The sequence below is a fragment of the Myxine glutinosa genome, chromosome 1, assembly GCF_964187855.1.
Source record: "Myxine glutinosa chromosome 1, kmMyxGlut1.1, whole genome shotgun sequence".
Taxonomy (NCBI): Eukaryota; Metazoa; Chordata; class Myxini; order Myxiniformes; family Myxinidae; genus Myxine; species Myxine glutinosa.
The window spans coordinates 401,639,946-401,667,128 of record NC_136261.1 but is presented as its reverse complement, the minus strand read 5'-3'; the positions used below and the strand labels follow the sequence as shown (position 1 = coordinate 401,667,128).

General features: G+C 44.2%; 2 protein-coding genes across 2 annotated transcripts; both read left to right on the top strand.

The window, feature by feature from the left end:
- The first annotated feature begins 2,838 nt into the window (after positions 1–2,838).
- On the top strand, positions 2,839–10,050 carry LOC137419732 (tigger transposable element-derived protein 1). The gene is made up of 2 exons (XM_068105629.2): positions 2,839–4,932; positions 9,860–10,050. Exon 1 carries the CDS (start codon positions 3,215–3,217, stop codon positions 4,928–4,930), a length of 1,716 nt encoding a protein of 571 aa, XP_067961730.2. The 5' UTR covers positions 2,839–3,214; the 3' UTR covers positions 4,931–4,932; positions 9,860–10,050.
- An 8,809-nt stretch (positions 10,051–18,859) lies between these two features.
- LOC144889587 (uncharacterized) lies at positions 18,860–26,967 on the top strand. The gene is made up of 2 exons (XM_078770396.1): positions 18,860–19,256; positions 26,627–26,967. Exons 1-2 carry the CDS (start codon positions 18,875–18,877, stop codon positions 26,851–26,853), a joined length of 609 nt encoding a protein of 202 aa, XP_078626522.1. The 5' UTR covers positions 18,860–18,874; the 3' UTR covers positions 26,854–26,967.
- Positions 26,968–27,183: the final 216 nt, after the last annotated feature.

The window sequence follows — 27,183 nt, the reverse complement described above, 5'->3', positions numbered from 1 at the left end:
ATCCTAAACCTTGGTCTAAACCTATAAATAGGGTTGATGAAGTTTGTATGAATCATGATATTGCTTATGGGGATACCACCACATTGGATGAAAAACATGAAGCAGACAGAGAAATGTTGTATAATTTGTCTTTGATACGAAATCCTATGTTGAGAGAGAAAGTTGATAGGTTTATTGTGAAAAAAATGATAAGTGCTAAATTGAAACTTGGTCTTGGTTATTCACCCTCAAAAAACTATTAGGCTCTAATGATGTCATCAAGACTGAGGAGCTTTTGGCTAATGAATTACATAAACCTATAATCACAAAGTTTAAAAGAAGGAAAGTTTATTCTAAATACACCGACCACATATGGTCCGCTGATTTAATCGAACTAAATAATGATAAGGGATACAGGTATGCTTTAACCGTTATTGATTTGAGGAGTAGATTTGCCTGGGTTGTTCCTTTGAAAAACAAGAGAGGTAATACTTTAATGTTAGCCTTTAAGTCAATATTTGAGAGGGATAAAAGGAAACCCAAGAAGTTATGGACTGACGAGGGAACAGAGTTCTATAACAAAATTTCTTAAGGGGGAGGATATTAAATTATACAGCACCTTTAATGAAGGAAAGGCAGTTATTATTGAGCGTTTTAATCGCACTTTGAAAGAGAAACTATATAAAAAATTCACACAACTCGGTTCTCAACAATGGGTATATTTAATCCAGAATATTGTAGATAATTACAATAATACAGTTCATTCATCAACAAAATCAAAACCATCAGAAACATTTACAAAATTAGAATATGAAAAGGAGATTAATTTGAGAAAGCCCAAGTTCAAAGTTGGTGATATTGTAAGAATATACAGATGGAAAAGCCATTTTGAGAAAGGTTATACAAAGAGGTGGACTAATGAATTATTTAAAATTGTTGATGTAATGGATACAGTCCCTTGGACTTACAAATTATATGATATGAATGGGGAAGAAATCTTGGGTTCATTTTACTCACAAGAATTACAAACAAAAAATTCTGATAAGCCATTAAACAACAACAACCATCCATATATTAGTGATAAGATAATGGGGTTAGGGATTTTAAGGGCTACCGCCACCTTTTTTATAAATAAATAAATGATAGAACCAAGTATTAACCAGACTAAAGGGTGGAGGTGTAATCAACCTTGGTATATAAATGGAAAACATAATGAGTGTGAGAAATACCAGATCCGAGAGGTTGAGAGGATCACTGGTCAGAAGGTCCTCAAGACTGATAAACGTATTCATTTGTTAAGTGGGGTAATGGAGGGCGGGAAGAAAAATATATTAGAGTGGAGTGAGAACTTTGATGGTTATCAACCGGATAATAAATATTATAATTTAAAAATGGTATGTGGATCGGGAGGAGGACAGACCAGGTCCCTCCGTGAAACATATCATTTTATAAACGCACACAGAAAGGTACTTGATGTAAAGTTTATCAATATCCTAGATGGGGATGAGTTCCATAAGAGAATGGAGTTGTTTAAAAAATTAGAAAATGATAATATATTCATAGGATCAATGAGGGATTTTGAATGTCGCGTGGTCCTTGGAGGTTAAGTAAGGACTCCCCCATTCACTTACATGTAAAAGGAGAAAGGGATGGCGCGGTAATAAGGGGAAAAATGGGCAGTTTGGGAAAAAGTCTCATCTAAATACATGGGTGTCCTGGAAGCCCCATTATCTCCCTACTAATTTCCCCAACAGTTTTCCGGACTATAATTTGGAGTGCGGTAAGTCAAAGCTGTTAATATTCCTTGTTTTAACTCCAATTTACATTCTGTTTCCACTTTTAGTGAGAGGTAGGGGTCTGTGCAACCATTCATAAACTTTATTTGGTGCAAATTGGATAATTTTTAGCTGAGTTACCTCAGACCGTGAGTTGGTAATTATATAATTCACACATAGTGCAATACGTGCAGGCTGCTCCACGGAGCGACCTTGCGGGCTTATTTTAACTCCGATTTACATTATTTTTCACTTCACGACGTTTCGATCATTTTTGACAAAGTTATGGCACTTTGAACTTTGGTAATTTCCCCAACAGTTTTCCGGACGACAGACCGGTAGGTGACATGTATTGCAGCGCAATACTCAGAATGCTTGTTCATCGAGATTCTAGATGCACAAATCGAACACAAAAAAAAAGAGGTCTGCTTTCCACACTAATCTATGTCCAGTCCATCCCTAAATAGAGGCCTTTTTGCAGTGTGGATCCTTGACTGTGGGATGGTATTGTTGAAAACTTTTGCATCAACTCGATCTGTATCTATGGCAAACTGACAGCAGATCGATATGTTAATAAGATCTTACTAGTTTCAGACCCTTCAACAATGGTGGTCCAGGAATCATCTTTATCCAAGAAAATGCTCCTGTTCACAGGGCCATTCAAACCAGGAACGTTCTTGTTAATGCCATAACAACTGTAGCCTGCCAATTAACCATATTTAAATCCAATTTACCATCTCTGAGATATCATTGAGCATCATGCTCAAACCTTGCCAAGGCAGCCACAGACCCTTGTTAAGCTGGAACAGGAGCTGATTCTGGCATGTAATCCCATGGCTCAGATTACGGTGCTCAGTTGAGATTGCACAGGTGTGGCAAATGTATTTTGTGCCATGGCTCTCCCTGTCTACAGCAGGGGTCAGTAAATCACTTCCACTGCTCGCAAGGTGGGTGGGGTGGGTTGTGACCTAACTCATGGAATCCCATTCCCTTGGCTCAGATTAGAGTGCTCAGGTGTGGGAAAAGTATTTTGTGCCATGGTTCCAGCAGAGGGTCAGTAAACCACTTCCACTGCTCGCAATGGGGGTGGGGTGGGTTGTGCCCATGACATAACCTAGCTTGTATGCAAAATTTGGTAGTGACCGGCCCAGAAGATAAGCGCGCGCGTGCACACACACACACACACACACACACACACACACACACACACACACACACACACACACACACACACACACACACACACACACACACACATACACACACAGTATGATATTTAAAAAAACATGAAAGGACATTTATTTAATGTTATTGTTTGTTGAGCTAAATCACAAGGGTTGGGGCAGCCTCAATATTGGGTAATTGTGCTGTTCTTTTGAGATTTATTGCCCTTAATCATACCCTCCAAGCTGAGAGCGAGTGCTGGTAGTGAATCTAATGGAAGGAGGCAGAAAAAAGTGATGTCTTTGAGCCAAAAGGTGGAGTTATTGGACCGACTGGCTGGATGCAAGAGCGTGGCGTCAGTAGGTAGACATTATGGCATCAATGAGTCCACCGTACGCTCCATAAAGAAAAATGAAGTCGCCATAAGGGCGAGTGTGGCTGCAAGCATTCCTAAAAGTGCAAAAGTGTCGTTTATGTCACGTGATCCAAAGCTGGAAAAAATGGAAAAAACGTTGAATCTGTGGATAGAAGACCAGACACAAAAGCGAGTGCCCCTGAATGGCCCAGTCATACGTGAGAAAGCCAAGCGCTTGTATGAACATCTAATGCAGACCTCTGGTGGTGAAGGCAGTAGTACCAGTTCCTTTCTTGCAAGTAAGGGCTGGTTTGAAAATTTTAAGAAACGGTACAGCCTGCATCATGTGAAATTTGTGGGGGAATTGGTGTCTGCAGACTACGTGGCAGCACAGAATTTTCCTCCAAAGCTGAAGAAGATGATAGAGAAGAAGGGTTACAGGCCAGAACAGGTGTTTAATGCGGATGAAACTGGTTTGTTCTGGAAGATGCCTTCGAGAAAATTCCTCTCCAAGGAGGAAAGAACTGCTCCTCACTCCAAGGCAGCCAAGGATCGATTGACCCTACTCCTCTGTGCCAATGCATCGGGGGACTTCATGGTCAAGCCTCTGCTGCTGTACCGCGCATTGAATCCTCGCGTGTTAAAGGGAAAAAACAAACTTGACTTGCCTGTGTTTTGGCGGTCCAGCAGGAGGGCCTGGGTCACAGCAGCAGTTTTCATGGACTGGTTCCTCAACTGCTTCGTCCATGAAGTGGAAAAGTACCTATCATCCCAATCATTGGCCTTTAAAGTCCTCCTCATCCTCGACAATGCTCCCGGCCACCCGGAGAACATTCAGTTTGCTCATCCAAACGTGGAGGTTCTTTTCCTGCCTGCCTACACAACTTCCCTCCTGCAACCCTTGAACCAAGGTGTGATAGCAGCCTTCAAGACTTATTACACCAGACGCACTTTCCGTCATATTTTAGATGCGATGGAAAGTGATCCCACACTGAACTTCAGCCAGTGTTGGAAGGACTACAACATCGCCGACTGCATCAACAATATCAATGATTCGCTCAGAGAGGTCAAGCCATCAACTATCAATGCCTGCTGGGGGAAGTTGTGGAAGGAGGTAGTGAATGAATTTGGTGGTTTCCCCTCTGCTGATGATGAAGTGAGGAGGATTGTGAAGATGGCACGTGATGTTGGAGGGGAGGGATTTGAGGATCTGCAGGCCACAGAGATAGAGGAAGTGATTATTGGGTTCCACACTGAGAAGCTGACAAAAGAGGACCCAGAGGACCTTATTAAGTCCAGTGAGAGTGAAGAGGAGGTGGTTGTAAAGCCTCACCTGAAATTGAAATCGTTGTCTGAGATTCTGCAACTTGCGAAAGCACTTTCTGATCGAGTTTTTGAGGTGGAACCCTTTATGGAGAGGAGCATTAAATTCAAGAGAGAGCTGGAGAGTATGATCATTCCCTATAGGGAAGTCTATAAAGACCTTCAGAAAAAAGCAAAACTGTCGCAGATTCCTAGTTTTTCTCGTCCTGTCTCAGGAAACAACACTTTCGCTGCAGTTTCAGGGAACACCACTTTCGCAGCAGTCGCTCATCCTTCTAAACACCCCACCTCTCCTCCAACACCATTATCATCCTCATCAGGTCATCTTCATTAAAGGTAAGTTTCATTTGTACATTAATATGTTTATTTAGGAATACAAAAAGTATGTTTATTTTTGGAAATATGTTTATTCAAATGAAAAGTATGTTTATTGCTGGAGCCAGGAACCTACCCATACTTTTCCGCATGAGTCTTGCACCTAACCCCCTTTTTCCCATCGGACTTTAGTTTCAGTATTCTCAATTTTGATATTCGTGGTGTTTTCCAGGAACGTAACCGTTCAAGAATAAAACTGTTTCCATATTATCAGTATGAATGTTCAAGGCACGATAATAAGGTTGACCAACCAGGCAACCAAGTCATTGGTTTGGTTGACCAACCGGGCAACCGAGTCATTGGTTTGGTTGCCCAATGCCAAATTTTGGGGTTGCCTCAGGCAACCGTTAATGTCGAGACTTTCATGTCCTTCGGAGGAACCAAGTAATGCTCTAGAAAAGTTCATATAAAGGGGCTTGCAGTAGAAAAGCCAATTTAATTAATACAGCTGCATGAAAAAGTAAATGTATTTTAACATATATATATTGTTATGTCGGGGGGGTAGAGGAATATCTAGAGCCAGATAGTTCTGTGTAGGTAGGTATTCGACTGTCGCGATAGGGAATCAACCCTGTAATAAGTTCTGTGTTTTCTAGGCGGTTTTTCGGGATAAGAGTATACCTGTGAACATACCAGGATGTTCGTGTGTTAAATAGAGTAGGGAATAAGATAACACCCCGTGTGTGTCAGACATGGTAATCATTCCTTTGTCCCTTATGGCAACGCACTCCTATAGACACTTAGATAGGCCCTTTAGTGCAGACGGTAATTAAATCCCCTTCCCTTACAATGACTTTGGAAAACCGGTGCATGAAGCCAGATCGGGGCACCGCCGGGTGGCTGCCGCCGGCCACACCTCCAGCTGGCCTCGCACTCAGCATCGTGGCAAGGCCGGGAGCCACGCGCAGGAGGACTGTTGACTGGGCAGGGAGGGGGGCGAGCAATACCGGTGCGGGGAGCACTCAACCAATGCGAGGGCGCCAGCAAAACAGAACATGGGAGGAGAGTCGAGGAAGGTTATAAAAGGGCGCGCGGGACGACATTTTGAGGAGCTCTCTTGGGTTTTCATAGCCAGCAGTCGCATCGCTCTCTGACTCGTCTGGGCTCTGTCTCTCTTCTTCCTTGCTGGTCTCTTGTCTCTGCACTTCCCTTCTTGGTCTTGGGAAGTCCCTGGTGGTCGTTGGTTCGCCATCTTCGTGGTGCTTGGAGCGGTGCTCGGTGCTTTTGGTGTTGAGCGGGCAGGACCTCGTGTGCGATCGATTTGGAGCTTGGAGCGAGGCGTGCCGCTGAACAGACGAGGCCGGGGCGAGTGGGTCATTCGAGGCCTGGTGGCGCACGAGCGGGGCCGAACGGAGCCGCGCTGGACGACACACCACAAGACAACGGACAGTTAGGAACGCACCACATTTCACAAATACACGCCAATACGCTTTATTTTCCTTTCATTCATTCCTTTGTCTTGTTGTTGAGTCTGGTGCATGGGATCCCAATTTAGGCTCTTTAGTTATTCATCGTCTCGTTCTTTGTTCTCGGGTTCCGTTTAATAAATCATTATTTTTGTACATTTTACCCCGGATGCCCGTTTTGAGTTAATTCCCCTACAGGCTCGGAGCTGCAGTCGGCGCGCTCCAGGTAAGCGCTTTTGCCGCATCTTCCTCTTCCCTTCTTCTTCCCGCGCTTCATAGACAAATCCGTGTTTGGTCGTCGCTTCCAGTAAATCCGTTTGGTCCATCCGCGGTCCCTGGTATTAACCAGAGGGATTCGCATGACAATATATACATATACAGGGTGGGTGGAAAGTCGCTCCCTATTTTAGATTGGTAAAAAAGTCGAACATTATCAATTTATTTGAAAAGAAGTAATTTGAAAAGGTAGGCACAAAGGTTAAGTTTTCTCTAGAATTCAATGTGGGCTCCAACTCTTGCCACCAGCTTCTGGAGCCGCCCAGGAATGGCGTCCACTGACTTCAGTAGGAACTCCGGCGGGATGGAAGACATGACTTCCCGAATACGGTCCTCCAGTTCTTCCAATGTTCTCGGTTTGGTGCGGTACACTTCTTCCTTTGCCCACCCCCAAAGAAAGAAGTCGCACGGTGTCAAGTCGGGGCTCCTGGCTGGCCATTCATTTGGACCACGACGACCCATCCAACGCCCTGGGAAGTTGACATCCAGCCAGTCACGAACGACATGAGCAAAATGCGGAGGGGCGCCATCTTGCATAAATATCAGATCGTCGATATTCTCCCATGTGCTGACAACCGGCCAGACCTCGTCTCGCAACATAGCCAGGTACCGCTCAGCATTCATGGTGTTGCGCAGAAGGAACGGGCCCACAACCTTATCCGAGGTCATACCACACCACATCGTTACCTTTGGCCGATTCTGCATTTTTTCAGCGCAAACCACAGGATCCTCTCCTGCCCAGTAGTGGCAGTTGTGATGGTTGACAAAGCCTCCGACGTGGAACACCGCCTCGTCGCTCCAGAGGATGTTGTGGAAGAGAGGGGGCCAGTCTTCATGCCAAGCCAGCATGATTTCCCCGAATTCCATGCGAATGTCGCAGTCTTCGTCCGAGAGAGATTGGCAGTAGTGCGGCTTCCACGCATGCCATTTCAGCTCCTTCTTCAGCACAGTTCGCACTGTCTCCGGGGCCGTAGATGTCGATGGGCGACCACTCCTTCGAGCATCTGCCACAGACCCCGTGGTCATGAGCTTCGAGTGACAATTCTTGATTGTTTTCGGGTCCACTTGGGCACGTGGTCCGCGAATGGCCCGCCACCATCTTTGAACTTGAACCACAGATTGCCAAACTTCGTACCGTGCCGCCAACTGAGCACGCTCCTGCACTGTTAAACGCTGAGCCATGTCAGGGTTTAATCTGATATGTATATATGTATGTATATATACACAGACTTGGCATTTAATATGGAATATTTTTTTGTGGGGGTGAACTTACTTTTCAAGATGTCTTAGAACCAAAAGTTCATTGGAATTATGCTGAAATTATTCTAGATTTTGTTAATGTGACCTTTAAAAGAAACAAAAATCACATTTGACATTTCGAAACAAATAAATTGATCCTTGAAAGTGATGTAAACTGATATCGAACTCAATTCACAGACAGTACTGTGTTAAACTTCTGTACGTTTTCCAGAAGTATCTCTTTATTTTGCACATTAGCCAAAAAATTTTTTAACAAAAACAAAAGTTAAATTATGACTGGGATTATGGACAGTAAAATTACAGTTCAGTACTTCGTGTAACCCCCACGAGCATTCAAGAGAGCACGTACACGTTGAGGTATGCTGTTCACGAGATTTGCCAAGGTTTGGACAGGAATCGCTTGCCATGCAGTGACAATAGCCTGCTGCAATTCACGCACAGAGGTCGGCTGCTGGTCCAAGTGGTCGATTTGACGCGTTAATTCTGCCCACAAGTTCTCTATCGGATTCATATCCGGGGACATGGCAGGCCACTCCATATGCTCTACACCACGGTCAGCAAGAAAGTGTTGGATCATGCGAGCACGATGAGGCCGTGCATTGTCATCTTGGAAGACAAAGTTTCCTCGAAAGGCTGCATGAGCAAATGGAAGCAATGTTTCTTCCAGAATGGCCCTGTACTTGAACTGGTTCAGGTTTCCATTCAGAACAACCAGGTCAGTTTTGCCCCCTGCATGAAAAGCAGCCCAAACGGTCACCCCACCACCTCCAGCTTGGACTCTTGGCACTATACAATCTTTGTTGTAGGCTTCATGCACTTGTCTGCGCACTCGGACGTGGCCATCTTGACGATAGACCAGAAATCTAGACTCGTCACTGAAGATCACGTGATTCCAGTGTCCTGGCTGCCATGGATGGTGCTCTCTGGCCCACTGCAATCGGCGCTGGTGGTGTTGTCTGGTCAGGCGTGGCTTTCTCAGGGGACGCCTGGCACGATAGCCTGCTTGAACCAGTCGTTGATTGACTAGCCTTCTGGATACAGGCACATTTGTCAGTTGCTTCCACTCAGCCCTAAGCCGATTAGTTGACTTGGTACGGCCATTGCGGACTAACCGGTGCAGCTGGCGATCATCCCTCCTTGTGGTTCTGCGGGGACGTCCTGGCCTCGGTATTGGAGTAGGGACACCCCTCTGAGCATTTCGTTTCAGGATCTTTGACACCTGACCTTGAGTGATGCCATACTGCCGAGCAATAGCACGCCGTTTCATGCCGTAATTTCGTAAAGCCACCACTCCATGACAAACAGCATTGTCGAGTTGACGGACCATCTCCAGAGGAAGCGGCAATAACTTTTGGAGACGTGCAGCAGTTGTTTTCCACTAATACAGAACGCAACAACCCTTGTATACCCGACTGTGAATCCAATCATCAAATGCACCTGTCCGTACATTTTGCCACGCCATCTGTGATATAATCCTGTTGTTGACTTCTTGCTGCGACAGACAATCGGTGACATGGTTCTTTTAACAAATAAATCACCAAAGTGTAAAAGAAACTCACCAGATTGATATACTGAGTTAAGAAAGTAAACCCAAGTCAAGAAAAAAAATATATTCCATATTAAATGCCAAGTCTGTATATACGTATATGTAGGGTGCCCCTTTATATTAACTTTTCTAGAGCATTACTTGGTTGTTCATAAGAATACAAGGGTAGTCCAGCATGCACACGAGATTTTTTTGAATATTTTCTATCGTCTGGCATTTTCCACAAGGTATGGAATGTCCCTTCTTTTCTATACTTTGCCACATGGCACATACCATGTAAAAGGGCCTTTTCTATGCCCCTGGCATTTTTCCCAAGTAAATGTTGGTTCTTGAAATTGATTTACGAGCAACAATGCAGACATTGCTTCAAACTGATAATTTTGATATTTTTGTTTTCCAGTATCTCTGTGCTGTGCGTTTTGGACTGCAGACGTTCACATCTTCTGCAAAAGATCGACACCTGACACACATGTCAACATATATCCCAATATTCCTTGTCCTTCAGTAATCTAATTGATGGATATTTTTGTAATAATGTCTGATTGCAAATATTCATGCATATATTTACATAATAAATGCTATTTCTTCAAACTTTTTGTTTTTTAGCTCGCCTGGAACGTTGTTCCGGGGAGCTTGTGCGATGGCGCGTCGTCAGTCCATCAGTCCGTAAACACTTGCAACTTCTTCTCTGAAACCGCTGATGTAATTGTGGCCAAACTTGGCACAAATTATATTCGGTATGTTGCAACTCAATTTTGTTTACGGCATTAAAAAGTCGGAGTCCAAGGGGGTCTACTAGGGGTCAGTCGATCCAGGTTTGACCCCCAAAATAGGAATTTGCTTTTTCCTCTGAAACTACACATACTTTCGATGATCATGAAACTTGACCACAACCTTCATCACCCGTGATGTACCAAAGTGTGTTCACGGCACAAAGAAAATTGAAGTCTAAGGAGGTAGACAGGGGATCAAAGTGGGTCCAGGTTTGACCCCACCCCCCCAAATAAGTATTTGCTTTCTTTTCTGAAACTATACACACAATTTTGATGAAACTTGACCACAACCTGCATCACGTGTATTGTTTGTTCACAGCATTAAAAAAAATTGGGCCTTCGAGAAATTGGATATTTTTGTTTTTGACGCGCAACACCCATCGTATCCTCGAGCCGAGCCCACATCTATATGTTTGGACAACATGGAAATTATTAATTATGGCGGTTATTGACATGCACAGGACTGAAAAACCACGAAGCGTTTATTCTCGCGAACACACGGGTATATTCTGAAACCCACCAAGAACAATACAACAAAAATATAACAATAATTATCTATTTTTTTTTATTATATAAAAGAAAGTTTTTGTTTGTTTCTTTGTTTGTCTGCGCAAGGTAATCTCCTGAACGGTGAAAGATAGGAGGAAACCTCCAATAAAAAAAATGTCGGGACGGGCCCCGGGAAGGTTTTAGGCTCGGTGGCGATACCGGTCGAGGCCCACCTCGGCCGGGCTGGGCCCATTTCGCAATTAAAAGCCGAGCTGAATTATAGTAGTCAATCTTCTACGACCGTGAGTAAAAGCTGAATTATGGTAGTAAATACATTCAAAAATAACCAAAAATGTCGGGATGGGCCCCTGTAAGGTTTTAGGCTCGGTGGCGAGACCGGTTGAGGCCCACCTCGGCCTGGCCGGGCCCATTTCGCAATTAAAAGCCGAGCTGAATTATAGTAGTCAATCTTCTACGGCCGTGAGTAAAAGCTGAATTATGGTAGTAAATTCATTCAAAAAGAACTAAAAATGTTGGGACGGGCCCCGGGAAGGTTATCGGCTAGGTGGCGAGGCCGGCCGAGGCCGCTTCGGCCAAGCTGGGCCCATTTCACAATTAAAAGCTGAGCTGAATTATAGTAGTCAATCTTCTACGGCCGCGAGTAAAAGCTGAATTATGGTAGTAAAATCTTTCAAAAATAACCCGGGCAACGCCGGGTGCTTTCAGCTAGTTTACTATACTAGGGCGTGCCCGTACGTGGGAGAGATGTTGGTCTGTGTCGCCATTTTTCTCAGAGATGGCTGAACCGATCTTCGTCAAATTTGCAGAGGTTCATCAATGAGTGCCTGGGAGTGTTTTGGGGAAAAAAAAAAAAAAAACATTATGAAAAAAAAAAAGTTCATTTTTTTGGATATCGCTCGATAGTGCCTAAATCGCTCGATAGTGCCTAAGCCTTTTTAAATTAATGACAGTTATATACAAGTATACATTCGCAAAAATAATTACAAAACAATCACCAGACATTTGAACACAAATAAATCAAACAATTTCGGAAGTGTACAAAGTTGGTAGTAAGGCTTCTTCTTCTTCTTCTTCTTCTTCTTCTTCCTGATCGGCATCACACTTAACTCAAATGTGATGAACGCCACATTCACCAGCATATATTCAACGAAAAGGTGATGAACCCCCTTCCTCTCCTGCCTCCCTCCCTCCCCCCTCCTCCCCTAGCCACCCCTTTTCGCCTCTACCCCTCTCCTCCCACCCCCTTCAAACCCGTTCCCCCCCCATCTTGGTGTCGTATTGTAATGTGGTGTCGTATTGTAATGTGGTCATATTGTAATACAACAACAACAACAACAACAACATGCATTTTAAAGGCCATTTTCCCTGCGAGAGCGGGGGTTAGCCTTGCGGTCCCCATGACAATCTTCTCCATTTTGCCCTATTTTCTGCATCTCTCCTTGTTAACCCCCTTGCCCGCATTTCTTCTTCCACCATCTTTAGCCAAGTCTTTCTCAGTCTTCCCCGTCTTCTACTTCCTTCTACATTCATTTCCATCACTCTTCTCAACCAGTCACTTTCATCCTTCCTCAACACATGACCAAACCATCTCAACCTGTTCCTCTTCACAGCATCAATCACAGGCTCTATTCCCATCATCTTTCGCAATTCATCATTTGTCTTCCTCTCTCTCAACGATACTCCGCACATCCGTCGAACCATTCACATTTCCACCCTTTCCAACCTTCGTTGCTGCTCTACGTTCATTACCCATGTCTCGCTCCCATAAATAATAACACTTCTCACACATGCAGCAAACACCTTTCCCTTCAGCTTCAACGACACTCCCCTCATCATCAGCACGCCACTCAATTCCCGAAACCTGTATTGTGGTGTCGAAACCTGTATGGTGTCATATTGTAATGTGGTGTCGTATTGTATTGTGGTGTCGTATTGTATTGTGGTGTCGTATTGTATTGTGGTGTCGTATTGTATTGTGGTGTCGTATTGTATTGTGGTGTCGTATTGTATTGTGGTGTCGTATTGTATTGTGGTGTCGTATTGTATTGTTGTCGTGTCGTATTGTATTGTGGTGTCGTATTGTATTGTGGTGTCGTATTGTATTGTGGTGTCGTATTGTATTGTGGTATCGTATCGTATTGTATTGTGGTGTCGTATTGTATTGTGGTATCGTATTGTATTGTAGTGTCGTTTTGTTGCGTCGTATCATAGTGTCATATCGTAGTGTCATATCTTGGTGTCGTATTGTAATGTGGTGTCGTATTGTAGTGTGGTGTCATATTGTAATAAAAACAAAAAAAAGAACCACCTTTAGAGGCCATTTTTCCCTGCAGAGCAGGGCTTGGCCCACATTGTAGTGGTGTCATATTGTATTGTGGTGTCATATTGCATTGTGGTGTCATCTTGTAATGTGGTATTGTATTGTGGTGTCGTATTGTATTGTAGTGTCGTATTGTGGCGTCATATCTTGGTGTCATCATGGTGTCGTATAGTGATGTCGTATCGTGGTGTCATATTGTAATGTATCGTGATGTATTGCATTGTGGTGTTGTATTGTATTGTGGTGTTGTAATGTGGTGTCGTATTGTACCGTGGTGTCGTATCATGGTGTCATATTGTAATGTGGTGTCGTATTGCATTGTGGTGTCTTATCGTGTTGTCATATCGTGGTGTTGTTTGGGTTCATGGAAAAACCGAAAGACTTTGCATATCTACAGTCACGTGAAAAAGTAAGTACCCCCCATGTAAAGTTTTGACTTTTTCAACATATTTCAACATACAGCTATTTGATTTTTATTGCAACAATATTCATAGATAAAGGTGATATAATATAACAAATATCATGAAACATTTACATTTTGTAGTCCATTGTATAATTTAAATAAACATAAATGCAAATTTCGCATGTGGAAAAAGTAAGTACACCCCTACATTTATCACTACTTCAAATACCTAAAATTAAAATCAGGTTATGGTTATGACTAACTTCCCTGCTAATGTCTGCTGCTCTTCTTCTGCTCCAATCGGTTCTTCTGATCATGTGCTTGTCAAAGTGGACATCTCTCTGGCCATTCTCAGAGAGCCTCCTCAGCGTCGACGAGTCTGGCATTTCACTCAGGCCGACTGGGACGGTCTTCAAGCAGCCATCAATCGTCTGGATTGGTCTCCCATCTCCACTGCCTCTGACATCAATTCTTCCTGGGAATTCTTCCAAAGCAAACTGATCTCTCTCATGCACAGATTTATCCCATCTCGCCTTCAGTTGTCTTACCCTTCCTCCCGTCCATGGTACACTGAATCTTGTGGTGAGGCAGTTGCCCTGAAACAACTTGCCTTTGCCTCTTGGAAGGCTAATCCAACTGAAGGAAATCTCAGTTCCTTCCACCAAGCTCGGAACAAGTGTGTGTCTACCCTCAGGAGTGCCAGGAAGCACTATCTCTCCTCACTCAAGAATGAACTCTCAAACCTGTCTCCTTCCTCCAAATCCTGGTGGCGTCTGGTCAAATCCGTTTCTGGTGTTTGTTCCCCCTCCATCCCCTCCCTTACCTCAAATGGCCACACAGTTGACATCGCACGTGACAAAGCCGAATGCCTCAACTCTGTGTTTGCCTCAAAATCCTTAGTCCCAAACCCATCTCTCTCTGTTCCCACCTTTCCCAGTCGAACCAAACTGCTCCTGGACTCTGTGACCTTCTCTCCTGACAAGGTGGAGGAGTTTTTGTCAAACCTCGACTCTGATTCTGCAACTGGACCAGATGGCATCAGCCCACGGGTCCTAAAATCCTGCTCTGCCGCTCTATCTCACCCTCTCTCTGTTCTTTTCACCCTATCCTTTGCTCAAGGTCATCTGCCAGCATCCTGGAAATCAGCAAACATTACCGCTTTACACAAAAAAGGTGCAAAAACAGATCCTTGCAACTACAGACCAATCAGCCTGCTCCCAATTATCAGCAAAGTCATGGAATCCATCATTGCTTCGGATATGAAATCTTTCCTCTTCTCCAATGGCTTGATCTCTGATCATCAATTTGGTTTCAGACCAGGTCACTCTACTCTGGACATGCTGCTTCTGCTGTCTCAACAATGGATGGAGGTCCTCAATGCCAAACAGGAAATCAGAGCTGTCTCCCTTGACATATCACGTGCCTTCGATACGGTCTGGCACCCAGCTCTGCTCACCAAACTCTCCTCCTATGGTATCCATGGAAATCTCCATGCATGGCTTGCGGACTTCCTCTCTGGTCGTAGTCAACGTGTGGCCCTGAATGGATTTCTCTCATCTCCCCTTCCCGTTCAGGCTGAAGTTCCCCAAGGCAGTGTGCTGGGCCCTGTGCTTTTTCTGGTCTTTATCAATGATCTCTCCGACTCTCTGGAAAATCCTCTGTATCTCTTTGCTGATGACTCCACTCTCTGCCGCTCCATTCCTCTTCCCTCAGATCGGCAGTCTGCAGCCTCCTCACTCTCTGAAGACCTGGACAAAATCACAGACTGGTCAAACATGTGGAACATGTCTTTCAATCCTGACAAATCTCACACTCTTACTATGTCTCTCCGAAAAGATTGACTGGACAACCCTCCCATCTACTTTCTCAACAATCCTCTCCAAGAAGTTCTGTCGCTCAAGCTTTTGGGTCTCACCATCTGCCATGATCTTTCTTGGGAAAACCACATTTCCAAGCTGGCCTCCAAAGCCAGTCGCCGACTGGGCATCCTCCGTCGTGCGAAGTCCTTCCTAGGCACACCTGAGCTCCTCACCACATACAAGGCTTTCATCCGCAGCTCAATGGAATACTGTTCTCCCCTATGGGCTGGTGCTCCTGCCTCACACCTGGCTCGGCTTCACGCTGTTGAATCCAAAGCTTTCAGAATCATTGGAATCATTGGAATCTATCTCTGAGGGCCTTTCACTCACTCACCGCAGGCAGGTAGGTGGTCTTTCTGTCTTCTACCGACTCCTCTCCGGCCTTGCTCCCCCAGCTCTCTCTGTGCTCTGTCCCCCAAATATTCCTACAGGTCGCACAAGATCTGCCAGCCACCCTCTGATGGTTAAACTGCCGAAATCTCGGCTCTCTGCTCACCTTCACTCTTTCATTCCTCTTTTCTCCCGCCTCTGGAACAAACTCCCACACTCACTTCAATCACACTCCTCCCTCCAGGTCTTCAAAACAGCTGTTCACCACCATCTCTTATCTTCCCCCATCCAAAACCTTGATTTTTTCTACCCCCACTAATTCACCCCAGATCCACCTTGTTTGAAATTCCAACTTCTTTCCTGGAAGTCTTGGCAGTGTCCATATGTTTTATACCTCTCCCACCCCCCCCCCCCTTCCCATGCCTCCCCCCCCCCAAAGCCCTCTCCCTCCCACAGTTCTCTCGATGTCTCCATGTCTCTCGGTCCCTGCTCTCAAATGTTGTGTTTGTGTCCTTCCCCCTCTCTCCCCATCTTGTCTACCGCTCCCGATGTTATTTGTTTTGTGTGTCTGTTTGTCTTTCTGTGTGATTAATGTTCGCTCTTTCACGAGCCTCGATCTTGTATACAAAAAAAAAATAAAAAAAAATGCACCGGCTCAGGTGCAAATGATTAGAACATCGTTAGAGAGGATCTTGGAGGAACCTGTCTTATTTAAACCTCAGACATTTAGTTTGGTTTGCTCTTTGTTGTTGAAGTGTGCGGCATCACCATGCCTAGATCAAAAGAGTTATCTGAGGCCTTCAGAAAGAAGGTTATAGATGCCTACGAGTCTGGGAAGGGATTTAAAAAGATCTCCAAACAATTTGAAATCAATCATTCGACTGTCCGGAAGATCATCTACAAGTGGAGAAGATTCCAAACAACTGCCAACTTGTTCAGGCCAGGCCCCCCGAGCAAGTTCAGCCCGAGAGCAGACCACAAGATGCTGAAAGAAGTCTCTAAGAACCCCAGAATGTCATCACGGGACCTGCGGGGAGCTCTTGCCACTGTTGATGTCAAAGTGCACGAGTACCATTAGAAAGAGGCTGCACAAATTTGATCGACATGGGAGGTGTGCCAGGAGGAAACCGTTGCTGTCCAGAAAGAACATCAGGGCTAGACTAAAGTTTGCTAATGAAAACCCAGGCAAAGACCAGCACTTCTGGAACAATGTGCTCTGGACAGATTAGTCAAAGGTCGGGCTATTTGGCCACAGTACCAGAAGACATGTTTGGCGAAAATCAAAGACAGCATTTGCCCACAAGAACCTGATACCAACTGTAAAGCATGGTGGTGGAAATATTATGGTTTGGGGCAGCTTTGTTGCATCAGGGCCTGGGCAGCTCACCATCATAGAATCCACTATGAATTCTTCATTGTACCGGAGGGTGCTTGAGGATAATGTGAGGCCATCTGTCAAAGAGTTGAAGCTCAACTGAAGGTGGACCTTCCAACATGACAATGACCCTAAGCATACCAGTAAATCCACCAAGGAATGGCTGAAAAGAAAGAAATGGAGGGTTCTGGAATGGCCAAGTCAAAGCCCGGATCTAAATCCCATCGAGATGTTGTGGGGGGATTTGAAACGAGCTGTGCATGCAAGAAACCCCTCAAACATCGCACAGCTGAAAGAATTCTGCATGGAGGAGTGGGCACAAATTTCTCCCAGTCGATGTCAGAGACTGGTAGACAGTTATAAGAAATGCCTACTTGAGGTTGTTTCTGCCAAAGGGGGCAATACCACCTATCAGAGCCAAGGGTGTACTTACTTTTTCCACATGCAAAATTTGCATTTATGTTTATTTAAATTATACAATGGACTACAAAATGTAAATGTTTCATGATATTTGTTATATTATATCACCTTTATCTATGAATATTGTTGCAATAAAAATCAAATATCTGTATGTTGAAAAAGTCAAAACTTTACATGGGGTGTACTTACTTTTTCACGTGAATGTATATCTCTGAAAGCACTGCTTAGAAAAAATTGAGAAGCGGCTTATTGGAAAGAACTCTCCATGGGGAATAACATGTGATAATGATGATGTCATAGGTGCCTACATTATGACGTCATAATAATTTGACAAGTACAAACTTCATTTGATCAAGATGAAATGTATTGAGCGTCATATCGGGATAAATTGGCGGAGAAAAATATATATAATAATGAGGTCATCGGTCACCTGGTTCGGCCGCGATTTTGGAAAAACCGAAAATCTTTGCATCTCTATATCTCCGAAAGTGCTGCATCGATAAAATTTAGACATGGCTCATTGTAAAGAACTCTCCATGCGGAATAAAATATGTTAATGATGATGTCATAGTTTCCTCCATTATGACGTCATAATTCGACAAGTACAAAACTTCATCCGATCAATATGAAATTTGCTGAGCGTCATCTCGGAATAAATTGGTGGAGATAAAAAAAATAGTGATATCATCGGTCATGTGGTTCGGCCGCCATGTTTGTTTTAACACAAGCCCTAAAAAAAAACACTAAAAACACGTCCTGACGAGGGTCTGCAATCTCTGATTGCTTTCTGGTTTGCTTATTTTTTGGGTATTTCTTCCCTCTATGTCTAAAGGTTTTTGCATGTTTTTTTTCTTGTCTAATTAGGAGTTAGGTTTTTATTTTTTTTCAAAAAAAAAAGAGGCTCTTTCTGTAATAGACCCTTTCCCGAAAAGAGGAGGGGTGTAGCTTTCAGTTATGAAGTTTCTTGCAGAGCACTCGCCAAATCGCTTAAGCACTCAAGCAAGCACTCGATTCAAAACCGTTGATACGGAACGGCTGGCTTGGCGAGCGCTAGCTATCTGATTGGTAACTGAACACACCCTAGATATTTTATGCTTGTTGATCAAGAAGCACCCTAGAAATAGTTTTTAAAAGTTAAAGAAATATATAAAGTTTGCCGGAACTTAACGTCGGTTCCTGCGAAAAAGTGTAGGAGAGTGGCATATATAGAGCCTCACATTTCTGAAAACGCCATTTAAATTCAAAATAATAATTCCTGCACTGTGATAATAATAATAATTATTGTTATTATTAAAGGTTGATTTGAAATCAACTTCCATCGCGGCCAAAGGCCGAATTAAAGTAAGTTTTGAAATTATTAATTTTACAAACATGCGCTTTATTTATTTGAATGTAGCCTGTAGCGGCACGTGGTCTTCGCGGACAATGGACCTGGCGAGAGTTGGGGGCGACCTCGGGCCCATCCCGCCATGGCTGGCGCGCCAAAACTTGACCGAGGAGTCTCTCCGAGCCGCGGTTACGGAGGTGGGGATCGAGATCTTCGGAGCTCTCTGTGCCCGAGCCGAACCCGCTCCGGTGAGGGATCGACTCTGTGCTTTGTCCGCACGAAAGTTCACCCTCACCATGTACGCGGAGCTCTGCCGGCACATGGAGACGTGCCGTGCGGAGCGAGGATCAGAACGGACCGCCGTGCCCGGACGTGGAAACAACGACGAGGGAGAACATGATGATGATGGAGTCGTGCGGATCAAGATGAAGAAGAAAAAGGATCCCGTTGATCCTCCAGAGGGAAGAGCCCCGGGGAAAGGTGAGTGGTGGAAATGTGGACAGGTCGGTCCCACCTGCTCGAGAAAAGGACATGAACAGTGACGTAAGCAGTGATATGAAGCATGTTAAATCATGACGTATTTATCTGGTGTAAAACGACAGGACTGGAATCAGACTGGGACCAGTACCTGAGTAAACAGGTACTAGTTATAAACGCAAACGCACGTGAAGCGAAAAGTGCGGTTAAGCAATTGGACGCTTCTGTCCGTCCGTCCGTCTACAAACGTCGGTTTATGATCGAGGAACAATTTCACTTCAATTGAATGGTGTATTTTGAACATGAATCGCAAAACAAACCTGTAGTTGACCAATACTTTGGTTCTGAACTTGCGCAGAGTAGAGAGAGATAATGAAAATCATTCGAAACAGGAAACGTTCTGTTTTTAATGACGTCACAAAGAACACAAACAACATAGGCTATGAGCCAGACCCCCCAAATTGACCGGTCGGTACCATACAGATGGAGTAAGGCTCATTGTGATTTTTAGCAAGATATATGTCCCTAGATATGAAAAAAAAGTGATAGCAGTGTATAACTCTCGGCCATCTCTGTGTTATCACCCGAAATATTATTATACGCCCGCTTCGCTTCACCAAAAAATGTGATATTTGCTAAAATTGGAATAACATGGGGAATAAAATATGTTAATGATTATGTCATAGGTGCCTCCATTATGACGTCATAATTCGACAAGTACAAAACTTCATCCGATCAAGATGCAATTTCTTGAGCACCATGTCGGCATAAACTGGTGGAGAAAAAATAATGATGACGTCATTGGTCACGTGGTTCGGCCGCCATCTTGGAAAAACCAAAAGACTGTGTCATTTCCATCACTCTTCTCAACCAGTCACTTTCATCTTTCCTCAACAAATGACCAAACCATCTCAACCTGTTTCTCTTCGCAGCATCCATCGCAGGCTCTATTCCCATCATCTTTTGCAATTCCTCATTTGTCTTCCTCTCTCTCAACGACACACCACACATCCACCGAACCATTCACATTTCCAGCCTTCGTTGCTGCTCTACGTTCATTACCCATGTCTCGCTCCCATAAATCATAACACTTCTCACACATGCAGCATACACCTTTCCCTTCAGCTTCAACGACACTCCCCTCCTCATCAGCACACCACTCAGTTCCCGAAACCTCTTCCATGCACATCTCACTCGAGCAACCGTTGCCGAGTCTGATCCACCTTCTCCATTCAGCATGTCTCCAAGGCAGCAAAATGTTTTCACACCTTTCAGCTTCACGCCATCTCCAAGATCCAACTCAACATTTCCTCCATCTGCAGCTCCCTCTGTGCACACCCTGCACTTGAATGCAGCTGCTACACTGGTTAATGACCATCTCAGACCATGACATTTTTGATGAACCCACTCAGCGCACATTGTACATTGAATGGAGTTCACTCCGACACCCTTCCAGCACACAGCACACGGCCACTTCCCAGTTCTTTCAACCTCACCACATGCTTTACCACTTGCCATCACCTTTGTCTTTCCGATATTCACCTTCAGACCTTTTGCCTCCATACATTCCTTTGACTTGTTCATCTTCTCCTTCAGTCCATCCATACTCTCCCCAATCAACACCAGATCATCTGCATACAACAACTCTCACGGTAAACCCTCCTTTACATTCCAAGCCAGCACCTCAATCACAGCTACAAATAGTAGTGGACTTTGTACCGACCCCTGATGCACTCCCACCTTCACCTCAAACTCACCACAGTTCCCGTCCTGCGTCCTTACAGCTGTGCGCGCTCTCTCGTACATTGCCAGCACTACTTTGATCAACCATTCTTCCACTCCTAACTTCCTCAATACCCATGTCAAGACTTTGTGTGGAACCCTATCGAATGCTTTCTCCAGATCAACAAACCCAACAAACAACTTCTTCCTCTTCTCCACGTACTTCTCCTACAACTGCCTTCCAATACATAGCACGTCTGTTGTTCCTCTTCCTGGCATAAATCCAAACTGCATTTTGTCGATCTTCACTTTCATCCTTATCCTCTTCTCCAACACCCTTTCCAATACCTTCATTCCATGCTCTAATAACTTTATCGCTCCATACGAGCCAGAGTCCAGAGGGTCCACCTTTCCCCTTGTTCAGAGGGATGAGGGTACTCAGCTCCCAAGCCACTGGAATGCGGCCTTCTTTCACCACCAGATTACAGATCTCTGTCATTCTCTTCACACCCCAACTTCCTGCTGCCTTCAACATATCTCCCACAACTCCCGTCGGCCCTCCCGCTTTTCTACTCTGCATTGCTTTTATTCATTGCATTCCTCAACTTCCTTCTCAGTTATCTTCTCTGCCTGTTATCTTTTATTGTCCTAAAACTGGGTTACACTCGATGCTGCCGTCCCATTCATTCTCTGCATTCAACAGCATTTCCATATATCTCTTCCATCTTCCTTTAATTCCATCTGGGTCCACAACGATTTGTCCCACTTCATCCTTCAAGCAACTCACCCCCATCACATCACACCTCTCTTTCGCTATCTGCTTTGCAATCCTGAATACCGCTCTCTGACCCTCTCCTGAATTCAAGTGTTCTCCAAACATTTTCCTATTTGCCTCCTGCGCCTTTGCTACCTCTTTCTTTGCAGCCTTCTTGGCTGCCTTATCACTTTCATGCTCTGCCTCTTCTGCCCCCGGAGCCTTCGCCTTCTGCCACTCTTTGAACTTCTTCCTCTTCTCGTCAATCCTCTTTCCAACTTCATCATCCCACCACCATGTTTCCGAGTGCCTTTTGTCCATCCACTTACCTCACCAATAGCTCACAACAGACTATATTTCATTGACATCAACCACTTTCAAGCTCAACCACATCATCCTCTACCATACTCAGTCTCTCTTTTAATTCAATAATTAATTCTTCCCTCACTGTCACCTCTTTCAACCTCCACACCTTCATTCTCGGTTGGTACTTCACCAGCCGAGCTCTCCTCGCACCTTTCACCCTTAGGCCAGAAAAAAAAAATGAGTTGGTGATCGTCCCCGCCCGACCCTACGAAACACACCCGACCCAAAACTTTTTTTATTTTTTATTTTGAAAAAAATCATTCAAAAACGATCTTTTCACAGTCAAATTTGGCGCCGTTCTGCACCGCATGCGCAGTGCGTGCTGCGCAGTGCATGCTGCGCAGAGCGTCGCAAGTGCCTCAGGCAACTTCACCCATTTTACGTTAGCCATTCATGGCGGCTATTGTGTGAGATTTTTCCCGCTGAAATCTGTATCGATTCGTGCTAGAATCGGCTTGAAATGCCTATTGTGATCGCATCAATAGCCCGTGCGGGCTCTTCCAAGACGGTGAAGGACTGGTTTGCGTGCAATATCGAGTTGGATGTTACAATCCCCATCATATTTTTGCTCACCATTTTGGATAAACACATTTACATCAAATGAAAAAGATATAGATTCATGAAAATATCAATTAAAAACACCTCAGAATACATTCTCTTGTGACTATAATGTATATATCTCTTCTTAGTAATATCAAAATTGAACATAACTCCAAAGTTTGAAAAACATATGAGGTGATTTCCACCAACAAAATTAGAGGAATAATATCTCATGTGGTGAGTAAGATACAGTTTCTGATCAAATATAGCCGTGATTGAATGAATGAATGAATGAATGATCGTTTTAAGGCCATTTTTCCCCGCTAGAGCGGGGGTTAGCCTTGCGGGCCCCATGACAATCATGGTTCCCTGTTTGAGGCAATGTTTTTTATGGCCGGATGCCCTTCCTGACGCCAACCTTTGGTCGCCTCTTACGATGCGCAGGGATACGGTGTACCTATTCTAAACTGGGGTACACACCATACCAGGGAACGATATAAAAACAAGGAAACACAAAAACTGTCTGAACCAATCTGAACTGTGCTTCCCCTATAGAACTAGCGTACTACTCTGCTGGCTATGAAATGCTCTGCATCCACTGTGGTACTGAGGAGAATTTGGTTGAAAAGGCAGGGCAATACCCTCAATGTAACATTTGTACTGCAAAGCCAGTACCAAAGCGTGCCAGAAATCTTGTTCAACATGCTCAATAGTTTCAAGGTGCCAAGGGCATGGTGTTTATCTGTTTTTCCGATGTCATGGTTGGTGGATATACATGTACAGGTGTCTTGCCCTTTCACTACCAAGCTCAGCTAGGACATTCAACATCATCCAAAATCACACAAACACTGTGTTTCATAGAGATTTGGGCAATGTCTGTAAATCTGTGAGATGAATGAAGAAATTAAATCATTTTGAGGAGAAAGGAGTCTTTATTTCATATTTTTCCATGTCAACAAAACTCAATGGAAAGTAGGAAAAAAAAATAAAAAATAAAAATAAAAACCCCCCTCCCTACCCGAACTTTTGAGAAAAAAGGACGATCACCAACTCTTTTTTTTTATCTGGCCTTATGTCACAGACAACCAAGTGGTGCTGTGAAACAGCCTCCTCCCCCGGGATCACCTTTGTGTCCCGTAGGTGCCCCCTAACTCGCCTACGCACCTTCAGGTAGTCAACGGTTGTCGTCGACCCACCTGACGTGTATGTAACAAGCTTATTGGCCTCTTTCTGGAACTGAGTGTTACAAATCAACAAACCAGCTACATCAGCAAACTCCAAAATGCTTTCACCTTCTCCATTCCTCACACCATATCCGTAACCCCCATGAACTCCCTCAAAACCGTCTATACTCCTTCCCACATGCCCATTTAGGTCTCCTCCTACCACAACAACTTCTTCATCTTTCACGTTTTCCATCAGCTTCTCTACCGCACACCAGAACTTGTCCTTTTCTTCGTCGCTCCAACCGACCTGCGGAGCATATCCCGAGATGACGTTCACCAAGAGCTTTCCAAACAACCTTTCACTCACTCTAGTCACACTCACCACACTGTCTACAAACTCCTCAGAAAACAGGACACCAACACCATTCACGCCCTCCGGGCACCCTTGCCACACAAACTTGTATTTCTGTCCCTGCTTACCCTTCACCATTCTCATACCACTTCCCTTCCATCTCGTCTCTTGCACACAACATATGTCCACTCTTCTTCTAACCAATACTTCCACAACTTCTCCTGATCTCCCTGTCATTGTCCCTACAATCCATTTCCGAAACCTCAGAAACCGATCTCCACGTCGGGCATCAGACGTTTCGTCGTCATAAATGGAGTGATTTCCACCCTTGCTTCGATCGGGTTCCCCCCTTGATTCTTGACGAGAGGGGGTGAGGACCCCCACTGGGTACTTCGGGCTGTACCCTGCCCATATGTAATTGTAATTGTCATGGTTCCCTTTTTGAGGCAATGTTTTATGGCCGGATGCCCTTGCTGACGCCAACCTTTTTAGTCGCCTCTTTCGACACGCAGGGATACGGTGTACCTATTCTAAACCGAGGTACACACCGGGTACATATTTTAACATTGTAGAACACAAATCTCCTTATTGGCACTTTCAAAATCCTTCTGTTTAGTAGTACTCGGACAAAATAATACACCATCACGACCAAACAAATTTGCTGCTCACAGGCACTGCTCATCAGGACACACAAAGGGAACAGTCGAAAAGGATGAAACTACCATCAGCAGGGTTGAAAGATAAAATGGAAGGAGACCAGAAAGGAGGTGGAAGAAGACAGAGACCACCAACCTGTATGTGATGAGAAAGTGATAGGCCCATATACTCAGCTTCACCGTGGGAGACTTCAATGATCTTGAAGGCCTTGGTTTCCATGGTGCCAAGCTGAGCAAAGTGTGAGGCAGGAGCACCGGCCCAGAGCCTAGAGCAGTACGCTGTCAAGCTGCGTATGAAGAGGGAAAAGGATATAGCAAGATAATAAGGAAACGATATACTGCACATAAATGTAACAATTAATACTATTATCAACTATAAAATTACACAAATTATATTATAAAAATATATTATAAAATTTTATAATAAATAATATAAATTTATTATAAATTTATAATTTTATTTTTATAATAAATTATATTATATAATTTTAAAAAATATAACTATAAAAATTGAAATTATTAATGCAACAAAATTTTATTTACCCTAACGTGGTAGTGGTGGTTGCTTGGTGTGTTGGTGGTGGGGGTGGATTGCATGTGTTGGAGTTACTTGGGGGGATCGAAGGCATCGGGTCATCAGGATATTACCACTCATTATTTTAATGGATGGTACCGATAAGTCCCGATTGAAAAGTTACGCTGGTCGATGTTGGGGCAAAAGAGTGAGACGTGAGTTGTATTGTTCCGCACAGTGCAAGAAAGGTTGTCGACCAAATTATATCCGGCACCTTCCATGTTTTGAGAAAAGTGTTTCCCAAGATGCGACGATAAGACCACGATAAGACGCGGCGATACGACGCCGGATAAGTAATGACCGAATGTATCGTGGTCAGACAGACAGACAGACACCAAATTGCGTATTTTAGTGCAACGACACCAAGGAACATAGCGCTGCGCCACACATCACACTGAACGACATCCCTATCCCACACATACACCAAACAAAAATACTCCATCACTTTTAACACATCGATGTCATTCTCAGATCACATCACAAACATTAAAAAAAAACATCTGAACACACTTAGAGCACTCGGACGCACCGACTAAAGGAACCACAAAGAAACGTCACTAATATACAAACAGTACATTAAATCAGTCTTTGATTATGCCAGCTTATCCTGGGCCTCAAGCCCATCAAACATACAGCTCCACACCCCACAGACCTTACAAAGCAAAGCACTTTACATCATCACAGGTTCCACATTAACAACACCCATCGAGCACCAACACACAGGTAAAAATGTTAAAAATTAAAGACCACTTGGAATAACATCCTTCAAAACAACCCCCACTGATCAACAACAACAACTACAAAAAACACATCCATACTCACATCACATCACCATATACACAATCAGCAACCTGGGCCCAAACGGCATCCTAGGTACTTACCCTCACCCATCGGCAACGCAGAGAAATTACTTCCCAGGTTTGATCGTATTCACCTTTCACGTCTGCGCTGTGGACACCACAGACAGCTTTTACAGTACAAACATGGACTCAACGACACCTGCAGCCTCTACCAAGCTACCCCACACACAAGAAACACATTATATAAGACGTCACTATAAGACGTCAAAAAGTCTTGGGTTCACGAAGGTAAGAGCACAACATTTTAGATGTTAGGGATCTCTGGATCACTCCCGGGAGACCGACGGCTATCTCTGTACCGCTCACGTTGCTGCTGCACTTTCAACCTCTTTCGAATATGTACCAGGTGCTGAGCTTCCTGTTTTGTTTTTCTATCTTCCCAGAGACGCGTGACAATCTGATCAGGAAGTTACCCTGCAGCAAATGCTCTCACAGCTTCACCACTGAGGCTGCTTTGAAGATGCACATGAAAAAGCACCGACCAGATTCCAAGGAAAAGAAATCCAAGTGCACTGAATATCCTTTTCGTATACGTTATAAAAGTCGTTTGGTGAGACGTGCTGAAATTCCTACAAAGACGCCGTGTACCTTCACTCTGTGTGCCAAATAATTTGTTCAACCATCACACCACAATAGACACATGTTAATTCACAACGGGGACCGACCTTACTCATGTTCTCTTTGTGGGAAGGCATTCAATCAGTCATCACACCAACAGGTCCACATGCGAAGTCACACGGGAGAGCGTCCGTACACTTGTAACATTCTCGAATCGATCGGATTTAATAAGGCACTTGCACCTACATACAGGATAGAAACCCTATACCTGCAGTGTTTGGGCAGGGGATTCAATCACTCACTTGAGAATTCATACAGGAGAGCATCCTTACATCTGTACTGAATGTGGAAAGGCATTTCGTCATCCAGGTAACTTTCGGAA